Genomic DNA, 12,285 nt, shown 5'->3' with positions numbered 1-12,285 from the left:
TTATCATTATGCAAATGAAAGGAAGCATAAAGCATCTCATGCTCAGTACCTGTACTCGGAGGTATGTGCTAAACCTTCCCGAAAGGGAGTGGGATTAAAGGTACCTGTCATGGAACGGATTGTTGGCTCTGTGTTCTCTACACTACACCTCACTGGGAGTGGTAGCACGCACGTAGTAAGCACTTGCTAAATAGCAGTGTTTGAAATCACCCAGTCCCACTGGACCCAAAAACTCTATTTCCTCAGTGAAACTGTCATAGCAGAGAGCATCAAAACTAAAACCTATATGAAAGTGGGACCTGCCTCACATTTTCTGAATTCATTTTTCATTTCCAGTCCAATCCAGAAGGAACTAATGGATGATGGAGGGGAAACAAGTCACCTATTATTTGGGAAGACAAGATATTCTCATATTTTGGAAAAATATAACCTAGAATACTTTTTTTTGAGGATGAAAATCAGTCCAGAGGTTCTTGAGGAAAAAAATAAAAGAAAACACAAACACTACTGTCCGGTAAAAAGCTAGGCCTTTACTAGACTCCAGTGTTTGGTTATTGTATCAGTTAGATGGCATTAGACTTGCCAGAGAGATACTGGCTAGGGTTAACTCCTAGATCAGCACACAGGAAACTAACAGACTTCTGTCTGCCTGCACCTCCCACCATCCCACCACACTTATCTCCATCTGAAAGAACAACAATCAACTTCAGTAAATTCTTGAGAAATCCAAGAAAATGCGAGATGAAACCAAAGTAAACCCTGGGGATGTGTAGGATTGAAGAGGGATATGGGTTGGTCACTCACATGCAGAAGCAGGACAGCAGCAAGAAATGACTGGCCCTGGCAGTAGCCAATCTCTTCATCATAAACAGAATAGGCCTGTAAAGAGAGCATAAGAGACAGAAATAAGTCTCCACCAGTTCCAGCAAAAGCAGTCAGAATCATCTGGGGCTGCAAAGTTCCTCTATTAACTTCCCATGAACCATCCCTTCCCAAGGAAGCAGTGTGGTCCAGTGGAAAGAGCATGGGTCAGGTAGAGGACCTGGGTTCTAATCCTGGTTCTGATGATAATAATTTTGGTATTTGTTAAGCGCTTACTATGTGCAGAGCACTGTTCTAAGCGCTGGGGTAGACATAGGGGAATCAGGTTGTCCCACGTGGGGCTCACAGTCTTCATCCCCATTTTACAGATGAGGTAACTGAGGCACAGAGAAGTGAAGTGACTTGCCCACAGTCACACAGCTGACAAGTGGCAGAGTGGGATTCGAACCCATGACCTCTGACTCCAAAGCCCGTGCTCTTTCAATTGCTTGCTGTAAGACCTTGAGTAAGTCACTTAACTCCCTGTGAGTCAGTTTCTGCAACTGCAAAATGGGGATTAAATCCTACTCCCTCCTTTTTAGGCTGTGAGCTCCATCCTCATGTGAGACAGGGACTGTGTTCAATCTGATAATCTTATATCTACTCCAGTGCATAAAACAGTGCATGACACAGCGCTTATCATAAAAAAGCGACGAAATATCTGGAAGCTAGGTTAAGCATTTAAATGATTGTATTTTTCTACAATCCCTCAACTACATTCACCCTGTGAACCTGTGTTATAGTGTACTTAAGTACCAAGTATACTTAATATTATGTTCTTAGCCCATGCCTTACATTAGAGAGTAGAGACTGATATAATTCTCCTCACTGCGCATTTCTACCTTGGCAGATCTTTCCTTAAGCTGCTGACCAACAAATCACTTGACTGTGCCCCCTGCAGACCTAGATTCAAGAAAATCTCACTAGCTAAGCATTTGCTTTCAAATGTACACAGGTGGAAGGTGCAAAGTGGAAGCCAGAGGACCAGGAGTGAACACGTTGGGAATATACTTCCTGCTTCACCTATAACTTGAAAGACAACCTTTCTGCTCTTGAAAAATAAAAGGAATCATACTTGCCACCAAACTCCGCTCATGAGGTATGGCCTATATTTAAAAGAGTTGGCACCTCTGAGCTACTATTCTTTGCCTCTTAAAGCACAAGGACTCCACTGGTAAGGGACCTTGTTAAATTTGGGGGCCTTTTTCACATCCTAAAAAGAGATACAGACCAGTAAGAGCTCCTCTGATAAGACAAATGGTTCCTAAATCACTCATGGGGTTTTCTGGAAATTCTTTTCTTTCCCCTTTTTTTTTGGCTTTAACTTGCTAGTATCCATCCCTTAAGATCTTTATCTTTTACAGTATTTTGACATCAAGCATTCCTTGGGCCTTTGGCTCTTCTGGCCATACAAGCAACTTTTAAGAGCATGTTTTTATTATTACTGTTCAGGATTCTCATGCCAGTTGTGGCGGAAAGGGGAATTTCTTATAGACTTGGGAGACATTTTCTTACTTGAATAAATCCATTTCTGGAGCGCGCCTCCCTTTTTCCACCTCCCCCACTCTGCCCTTCCCCTCCTCTCTCCAATTGGGTCTCTTGCCAGATTGAACAAAATCCTTCAGATTCCAGTAAAACCACTTAGGATGAAGATGTTTTCATATCTCTTAGTGGGGGATTATTTCCAGGCGCCCATCGAGATTAATAGGAACTATTCTGCCTCTTGGCATAGCCTTTGATTAGACATACAGTGGGGGTTCCCAACTGGGTGCAGTGGCATGCCAGTGGGACTTGGGAACCTCTATGGTGGGCTCTGAGGATTCTGGGGCATCTGTGCCATACCCATTTTCGCACTCTGAGCACAGTCCATCAAACCAAGTCAATTATGGATGTCTGTCTCCCCCCTTTAAATTGGAAGCTCCTCGTGGGCAGGGAATGTGTCTACCAACTCTGTTATACTGTACTCTCCCAAGAGCTCAGAACAAGGACTCGGCACATAAGAAGCACTTAGTAATAACAACAATAATGATGGTATTGGCTAAGTGCTTACTATGTGCCAGACACTATACTAAGCCTGAGGCAGATACAAACTCATCAGTTTGGAACAGCAGTCCCTGTGCCACAAGGGGCTCACAGTCTCAATCCCCCTTTTATAGATGAGGAAACTGAGACATAGAAAAGTTAAGTGACTTGCCCAAGGTCACCCAGCAGACAGGTGGCACAGCCGGGCTGAGAATCCAGGTCCTTGTGACTCCCAGGCCTGAGCTTTATCCCCTAATCCATGCTGTTTCCCTTAATAATAAATACCAAAATGGAGACCTTATTCCTGAGCCCTACCCTTCATCCAGAGGTTTCTGGCTGGGAAGTAGGGAAGGGACTGTAAGCGCCTCTAGACTGTAACCTCATGGTAGGCATGGAATGTATCTACGGTTATAATGTACTCTCCCAAGTGCTTAGTACAGTGCTTTGCACAATTAAGAAGCAGTGAAGAAGCAGTGTGGCGCAGTGGAAAGAGCATGGGCTTTGGAGTCAGGGCTCATGAGTTCGAATCCCAGCTCTGCCACTTGTCAGCTCTGTGACTGTGGGCAAGTCACTTAACTTCTCGGTGCCTCAGTTCCCTCATCTGTAAAATGGGGATTAAGACTGTGAGCCCCATGTGAGACAACCTGATTCCCCTGTGTCTACCCCAGCGCTTAGAACAGTGCTCTGCACATAGTAAACGCTTAACAAATACCAACATTATTATTATTATTATTAAGAGCTCAATAAAAATGCAACTGAATGAATGAATGAAGGCCAGGTGGATCCCCAGCAAAGCAGGTGGGAAAATAATATCAAACTAACTTTTAGATAGGGGAAATAGAGTATAGTGCTGTGGAGCTGGGGGAGTGTAGTACAGTGTTGAGTACACAGTAAATGTTCAATAAATACTACTGATTTAATTGACTTACCTAACCCAGTATTTAACTGTATGGCTAATAGAGTTTAATAAATACTACAGTTAATTATTATCATTCAGTGATTGAGGAATTCTTTCTCCCCTGCCCCACCAAAATAGGATGCCCATAAAACAGCAAAGGATGTTTAAGCGCTTAACAAATACCACATTATATTATTATAAGAGCTCAATAAAAATGCAACTGAATGAATGAATGAAGGCCAGGTGGATCCCCAGCAAAGCAGGTGGGAAAATAGTGTTCTAAGTTGGGCTTTGAGAACTCTGGTAGAACCCATTCCTAGGAGAATATGTAAGGTGGTGTGAGTAGGCCAACTGTTAGTGAGCGTAGCTGGTGGGGACACGGAGTTAGACCAAGCTCTAGCTACCAAATTGCTTCTGTTTACAAAGAGGGGGGTGCAATTCACCAAAAGTGCCTGAGTAACCCATTTCCAACTGCTCTATTTTATGTTGGGGGCTCAAAACTGACCCACAAAGATTCTACAACAGTAGGAAGCAGGGGCTATATAGCAACAAGAGCAACACGGTCGGCGACTATGATAAGACCACATATCCAAGTAGGGCACAGTGAACCAGCTACAAATAGTCACGTTTTCAGAGTTTTCACTGCCAATTTTGGATAAATGCGGTTGGGGAATTAGGGAATGGTCTTTCCACCATATACATCTGTCTGGATAAAACACAATGGGGATGCAGGAAGAAACAAGCTGCGTTCCGGCAACATTGAAAAATGAGTTTTCCTTAAACGTGAGGTTGGCGTTCAATGAGTACTGACTGTATAACAAACAGGTTACATGATAATAATAACTGTGGTATTTATTAAGAGCTTACTATGTGCCAGAGGCATTGTTTAGGATTTAAAATTTAATGGTTGTAATTTAACCTGTTTATTATTAGATGCAGCAGTGCATTGAAATAATGTTACAACCATTGATCTTGTGATCAGGTCTGAACAGCTAACTAAACACCGTAGACTTGCATTAACAATTTCATATGCCCTGCAAGTGCCCTCTTGTGCATTTTCAAAACAACCCGCTGAAGTGGAGTCCTCTATGTGCAGGAGTTGGGAAGAGTTCCATATACAAAAACATGAGAGAGACAGAGACACGGAAGAGAGAGAGAAAACACATCCATGAAATATTTTCTAAATGTAGAACCCAGGGGCAGGAAGCTTGAGACGTTCAGGTCAAATGAGGCCAATAAGATCACCAAGAAACTTATTTTTTTAAATATCTGTGTATACTTCAATGAGGCTAAAAATGTGTTCCTATGAACTGGCCACGGCTAATGTTAAATTTGTACTTGAAACCCAAAAGAAGAATCTCTCTGCCTCCCTTTTGCGACTATATAGTCTCACACATTCTTGAGATCACATGCACACGTTTGAGGTGTTTTTGCAGAAAATCAAACCCATATTTTGAAGGTCCCTGTCTTGCAAGAACTCTGAAGAAGCAAAGCCACCTCCACGGAGAAAGTTGTTTGGGAGTATTGAGTACCTTGCATATTTTATATAAGGAATCTTGTCCATTCCCTCCCGTGTCCTTAAAATATCATGAGCTGGGAATGTACGATTGATATCGCCTGGTGATCGGCACTGTCCTGGGGTGACTCCTGTTAAAACACAAAGAAAGTGACCAATTTGAAGGAATCGAAAGGTAAGTCTTGCTCTTGGAGAAACTCACATGTACCGACCGGAGCAATGCTGTCTGTCCCGCAGAGGGAGAGGGGCAGAAGACAGCTAGGATCCAGTCAGAGAATGAATACAAGGATACATCAACTACGCAGGACAACAGGGTGTGCCCAGCTCAACTCCTGAATCCTGCCCCAAGACTAAACCAAGAGCAAGGCCATCTTTCTCACCTTCCATGTCCCATCCCCCTTCTCCTCCACTAAGGAAGTACTGTGGGCAACTGAGCAGCTGGTGACCTTCTATTTCGCTATGAGGAAGAGAGGCTATTCAGAGTGGATTTCCCATAGGAACAAAGCCATCCTAACTGCCTCTGGGGAAGGGGAGAGTTGCCAGGGAGCTCATTGTCCATGAAGGTTCCACCCAATCCAATTTGTTGCAGGTCGTCGGCATCCGGCAAAGAGGTCTCCAAGGAACCAGCTGTATCCAGAGCTGCCTCTGAAGTGACCCTCAGCAGGAGGCCAGCCGGGGAGAGCCAGAACCCCTTATCCAGGATCCGTCCCGGAAACCGGAATGAGAATATGGAGTGGCCGGCAGAGCAGCGATCTGTTCCCTGGGAACACCAGAGTGTCAGATGCTGGGGGAACTCGGTCAGACAGGACGCAGAAAAAAATATTCAGTGATATTTTGATTCCAGCCAAAAGAGGGAAAATCTCTGGCGGCACCCTCTCTACTCACCCCAACCCCAAAGGTTAACTGAAGCATTACCAAAACTACATCAGCAAAATTGGCACAAAGCTTGTGCAGTTTCAGGGTTTGCCCCTGTTAGTTTTATTTATTTACACACTAGGGGACAAAGCACAGAAATCAGACTACCTGCGTATTTCATCATCTGCACAGTCATCTCACAGACGACACATGGGAATCAACATAGTCAATCATCATTTGTGACTTTACTCTGTGCTATCAACGTTATTCCCAGAGCCCTAGCTACTAATTCGAATGAGCTGACCTCCTACTCTAGTCAGCCACATGCTCGTGTCCCTAGGGCCAGTAATAACTTCTAAGAGGCCAGCAGGAGCAGAATTTTGATTTTATACTTTGCTCTCTGGGCACTGAAGTTGGTTAGCCCTAAGTGGAAGGAAGGCTGACCAACTTTGTCAGTTGGCCATTTTTTTTTACATTTATCTTCAGGGCAAGCTATTAGAAGTTACTGTATTTGGAGCTCAATCAATAGTATTCATTGAGTGGCCCACTGAGCTCTGGCAGCAGAGTCCTAAGCACTTGGGAGGGTATACAAGAATCAGTAGACCTGAACCCTGCCCTCAAGGACCTTAAAATCTACCAAGGGAGACAGAACATTAAAATAAATTGAAAACGGGAGAAAAAGGGATATGTACATGAAGCAATGGAGCACATAGACAAACAGAATTGCTCCGAGGTTGAACTTAAATGCTTGGGTGATGCAAAAGCGCTGAAGAGGCGGTGGGGGAAATATGAGCATGGGAGATGAGGAAATTAATTGGGAAAGGTTCTCCTGGAAAAGATGTGGTATCAGAAGGGCTTTGAAAATGAGGAGAGCTGAGGCCTGCCAAATTTGAAGGGAGGAAGGAGCTCCAGGAAGGGACCCAACACGTGTGAGAGGTCGACAGCGGAAGAGATGAAAACAAGGCCCGGAAAGGTTAGCTTGTGAAGAACAAAGATTTCAAGCTGGAGTGTAGTGGGAGAAGAGAGTGGATACGGAGGAAGGAGGGAATTGATTGAGTGCCTTCAAGCCAAAGGTTAGGAGTTTCTGCTTGATGCAGGAAGGAATGAGGTACTATTGAAGGTTTTTGAAGAAGGGAGATACGTGTGCAGAACGATGGTTCAGAAAAATGATCTGGGCAGCATGGTAAAATATAGAGCAGAGAGGGGAGAGAACAGGAGTGGAAGAGTGATATGGTAATCGAGCTGGGATAAAAGTGCCTAGTCCAGAGCAGTGGCTGTTTCAGTGACGAGGAAGGAGCAGACCCTGGAACTGTTGTACAGGAAAAACCGACAGGATCTGATGACAGAATGAATATGGGGACTGAAAGATTAGGATGAATCAAGGATAATGCTAGGGTGTGGACTTCAGCTATAGGGAAGATAGTGGTGTGACTGTGATGGAAAAGTTAGGGGAAGGAAAGGATGTGGGAGAGGAGATGAAAAGGTGTTTGATTTTGGATAGATTGAGCTTCAGTGCTCATGGGACATCCTGTAGATATGCCCTGGAGGCAAGAGGAAATGCAAGAAGGAGAAGGGTCAGGACTGGTGAGGTAGATTTTGAAGTCAGCAAATAAAGGTGATGGTAGTTAAAGCCATGGGAGCAGATAAGCTCGAGTGTAAGTATAAAAGGAGAGGAGAAAGGGGATCCTGAAAAGAGCCTTGAGGAATACCCCAAAATTAGAAGGTGGTGACAGAAGAGGAGCTTGTGGAAGAGACTGAGGATTGGCCCAAGAGGTAAGAGGAGAACCAGGAGAACACTGTCAGTAAAAACCAAGGTTAGCTAGCTGTGTTTCCCAGAAGAGAATGGTTCTCACTATTGAAGGCAGCCAAGAAGCAAGGAGAATTAGGATGGAGGTGTAGCAAGCAGGTGTATACAATTCAATTGAGGAATCGGAACAAGAATGGGAGGAGGGAGATGGGGGCAGTCAATCAACTGTATTTATTGACAGCTTCCTGCTGCACAGGACAGTATTTAAGTGCTTGTGAAAATACAATTTAACAAAGTTGATAGGCAAGGGCCCCTGCCCACAACAAGCTTAAGGTCTATGGGAATACCTGGAAATAGGGCAATAGCTGGAGGGTGTAATTGAATTCAGAGAAGTTAAGAGATAAGGGAAACTGGGTGTGGTTGTTCTTTTTTAAAAGACAGAGGGGAAGGGGTCATCAGAGAATGAGCATCTGACGTGCAGTCCAGGAAGAGAAAGAGAGTTGCGGGCAGGTGATTTCAGAAGGTGAGGAGGGATGGAGCTGGAAGGTAAAGTGGAGGGGTAGGTTTGAAAGCAGAGGAGGCACAGTGGAGGGGTAAATCTGAAAGCAGAGGGAGATCTCCTCTCGAGAGACGGCCAAGAAAAGATGACAGTCTGGAAGTGGGGGTGGGAGGGAGACTGAGGAACTCCTTGCTTGGGGAGGTCACTAGGAGCAAAGGGGGGGAGGAGGGATATGTTGGTACTGGGATTTCAGAAGGGACGACACATCTAGAATAATTAGAGGTGGCAATGGGGGGATGGGAATCAGTGAGGGAGAAGTCAATTTTGCCCTGCAGAAGTGAGGGCAGAGCTTCTAGCAAGTAAGGGTGTTGTGCTGTACACTCCCAAGTGCTTAGTACAGTGCTCTGTACACAGTAAGAGCTCAGTAAATAGGACAATGAATAAATTCAATTGAAGGAATGAAGTGGCCAAAGTCAGTCCGGGGCCTGGATTTCAACCAACAGTCCTCTGGGGGCACAGGTGCAGGAAGAGGGGAAGCATACGGTGGAGGTGATCCAGGGTTGGGGATTGCTGGGGCAAAAGGCACAGGCCTGGGAGTCACATATCCTGGGTTCTAATCCCAGCTCTGCACTTATCTGCTGTGTGACCTTGGGCAAGTTGCTTAACTTCTCTGTGCCTCTGTGCATCTGCAAAATGGGGATTCAATAACTGTCCCCTCTCCTACTTAGCACATGGGATCCGCTCCTCTTCTATCTACCCCAGCGCTTAGTATAGTGCTTGACACATAGCAGTAAAATAAAATTATTATTATTATAGACAGGGACAGGGGGTGAGGGAGTTAAGACCAGCAGAGTGGTTGGTATTGAGGTCATATATTTGTGCATCAAGAGAGGGAAAGCTGCAAAGCAGTCCAATGGATCAGAATGGCCAGTAATATGTGGGGGGGGGGGGGGGGGCTGGACATCAGGTTTCTGTGTGGAAAGAGAACCATTTTGTGGGGAAGGGTGGGGTAGGAGAGAAGGCAGGTGAGGAAGCTGTTGTCAGAAAGTGGAGTGAGGGTGAGTTGGTGAAGTTAAAAAGGGTGCAGTGACTTAGTGAGGATGAGATCTACTGTGTGTCCGAGCAGGTGAGGTGGCATGGAGCTGGAGGAGGGTGGAGTTGAGGATGGAGAGGAAGTGGGCGTCTGGAAGGTTCAGGCTCATCCACGTGGATACTCAAGTCTCTGAAAATCAGCGTAGGGGAGGAGAAGGAGAGAAAGAAGGTGAGAAAGGCATTAAAATTGCTCAGAAATGTGAGGCCGGGGGGACGGCCTGAGATGGGAAAGTGGTAACTGGAATTGCAATGGGTGATGGAGACAGATGGCATGGGCGGGCTCCATTCAAATCATTCAATCGTATTTATTGAGCACTTACTGTGTGCAAAGCACTAGACTAAGAGCTTAAACACTGTACTAAGCACTTAGCTTCAGTGAGACAGTATGAAAGAGGGATGGAGAGCAAGCAGAAGTCACATCTCTACCCTTGTGATTTGTACATTGCTTAAAAAAAAACCCAATTTATAATGAACTCCATATGATTCCTTGAATATGTGAAAATATATTCTACAGTGTCCACTGCACTATCTCACACACAAAATAATCCTTATTGAAAGGGATATAAAGGAATGCCTCTGGGCATGTCACTCCCCTTCTTAAACAACTCCAGTGGTTGCCTATCAACCTCCGCTCCAAACAAAAACTCCTCACTCTAGGCTTCAAGGCTCTACATCACCTTGCCCCTTCCTACCTCTCCTCCCTTCTCTCTTTCTACCGCCCACCCCGCACGCTCCGCTCCTCCGCCGCCCACCTCCTCACCGTCCCTCGGTCTCGCCTATCCCGCCGTCGACCCCTGGGCCACGTCCTCCCGCGGTCCCTGGAACGCCCTCCCTCCTCACCTCCGCCAAACTGATTCTCTTCCCCTCTTCAAAACCCTACTTAAAACTCACCTCCTCCAAGAGGCCTTCCCAGACCTGAGCTCCTCTTCTCCCTCTACTCCCTCTACCACCCCCCCCTTCACCTCTCCGCAGCTTAACCCTCTTTTCCCCCCATTTCCCTCTGCTCCTCCCCCTCTCCCTTCCCATCCCCTCGGCACTCGTCCGCTCAACTGTATATATTTTCATTACCCTATTTATTTTGTTAATGAAATGTACATCGCCTCAATTCTATTTAGTTGCCATCGGTTTTTACGAGATGTTCTTCCCCTCGACTCTATTTATTGCCATTGTTCTTGTCCGTCTGTCTCCCCTGATTAGACTGTAAGCCCGTCAAATGGCAGGGATTGTCTCTATCTGTTGCCGACTTGTTCATCCAAGCGCTTAGTACAGTGCTCTGCACACAGTAAGCGCTCAATAAATACTATTGAATGAATGTCTCTGATTCTTTCATTTCTGTTATGAGATTTGGGATGGCTAAAGAACACTACTAGAGAAATCTTCAAATCACATTCAGAGAGACCTCTAAAGATCAGACCCTGGGAGAAGACATCATTTCTGCCTAGGATAGATCCCACGAACAGAAAGAAGGTACAAAACCAGAATGGGATACTTAAAGCAAGTCGCTTAACCTCTATGGACCTAAATTACTTCACCTGTAAGAATGGTGATTAAGGCTGTAAGCCCTGTGTGGGACATGGACTGTGTCCAACCTGATTAGCTTGTATCTACTCCAGTGCTTAGTACAGTAATAATAATGTTGGTATTTGTTAAGCGCTTACTATGTGCCGAGCACTGTTCTAAGCGCTGGGGTAGATTCAGGGTAATCAGGTCCCATGCGGGGCTCACAGTCTTAATCCCCATTTTCCAGATGAGGTAACTGAGGCACAGAGAAGTTAAGTGACTTGCCCAAAGTCACACAGCTGACAAGCGGCGGAGCTGGGATTAGAACCCATGACCTCTGACTCCTAAGCCCGTGCTCTTTCCACTGAGCCATGGTACTTAGCATTCATTCAATCATATTTATTGGGCGCTTACTGTGTGCACAGCACGGTAATAAGCACTTGGGAAAGTACAATACAATCATAAACAGACCTCCCCAGCCCACAAGGAGCTTACAGTCTCGAGTGGGGAGAGACAGACATTAATACAAATACAATTCAGATATGTACATAAGTGCTGTGGAGATGGGATGGTGGAAGAACAAAGGGAGAAAGTCAGGGCAGTGCAGAAGGGAGTTGGAGAAGAGGAAAGGGGGGCTTAGTCAGGGAAAGTCTGTTGAAGGAGATGTGTCTTCAATAAGACTTTGAAGGCGGGGGGTGGGGGGTGGAGGGTGGAGGTACAGTAATTGTCTGTCAGATACAAGGAGGGAGGGTGTTCCAGGCCAGAGGCCATGGGCAAGGGATTGGCAGCGAGATAGAGGAGACTGAGGTACAGTGAAATAGCATTAGAGGAGCAAAGTGTGTGGGCCGGGTTGTAGTAACACTAGTGAGGTGAGGTGTTTTTGATGCAGAGGTCAGAGAAGCAGCATGGCTTAGGAGTTAGAGGTCGTGGGTTCTAATCTCTGATTCACCACTTGTCTGCTGTGGGACCTTGGGCAGTTCCATTAACTTCTCTGGGCCTCAATTACCTCATCTCTAAAATGGGGATTAAAAGTGTGAGCCCCACGTGGGATAACCTGATTACCTTGTATCTATCCCAGCCCTTAGAAGAGTGTTTGGCACAGAGTAAGCGCTTAAGAAATACATTATTATAGGCAACCACTGCAGTTTCTTGAGGAGTGGGGAAACATGCCCTGAACATTTCTGAAGAAAAATGATCCAGGCGGCAGAGTGAAGTATGGAATGGAGTGGGGAGAGACAGGAGGCTGGGAAGTCAGTAACGAAGCTGATGCAGTAATCCAGGCGGGATAGGATAAG

At 45.6% G+C, this 12,285-nt stretch overlaps 1 protein-coding gene across 3 annotated transcripts in view; it reads right to left on the bottom strand.

Moving 5' to 3' along the window:
• Positions 1 to 5,331: 5,331 nt before the first annotated feature.
• The window catches only part of LOC100089730 (rab GTPase-activating protein 1), a 110,175-nt gene continuing 103,221 nt past the window's right edge, over positions 5,332 to 12,285 (bottom strand). For all 3 annotated transcript variants that reach the window (XM_029062806.2, XM_029062805.1, XM_029062810.1), the window contains one exon: positions 5,332 to 5,428. In XM_029062806.2, the coding sequence (XP_028918639.1) occupies positions 5,360 to 5,428 (69 nt within the window). In that variant the 3' untranslated portion in view covers positions 5,332 to 5,359. The remainder of the gene's footprint in view (positions 5,429 to 12,285) is intronic.

Source organism: Ornithorhynchus anatinus, chromosome 4 (genome assembly GCF_004115215.2).
Source record: "Ornithorhynchus anatinus isolate Pmale09 chromosome 4, mOrnAna1.pri.v4, whole genome shotgun sequence".
Classification (NCBI taxonomy): Eukaryota; Metazoa; Chordata; class Mammalia; order Monotremata; family Ornithorhynchidae; genus Ornithorhynchus; species Ornithorhynchus anatinus.
Note: the sequence above shows the minus strand (reverse complement) of the source record. Positions and strands in the feature narration are given on the sequence as shown.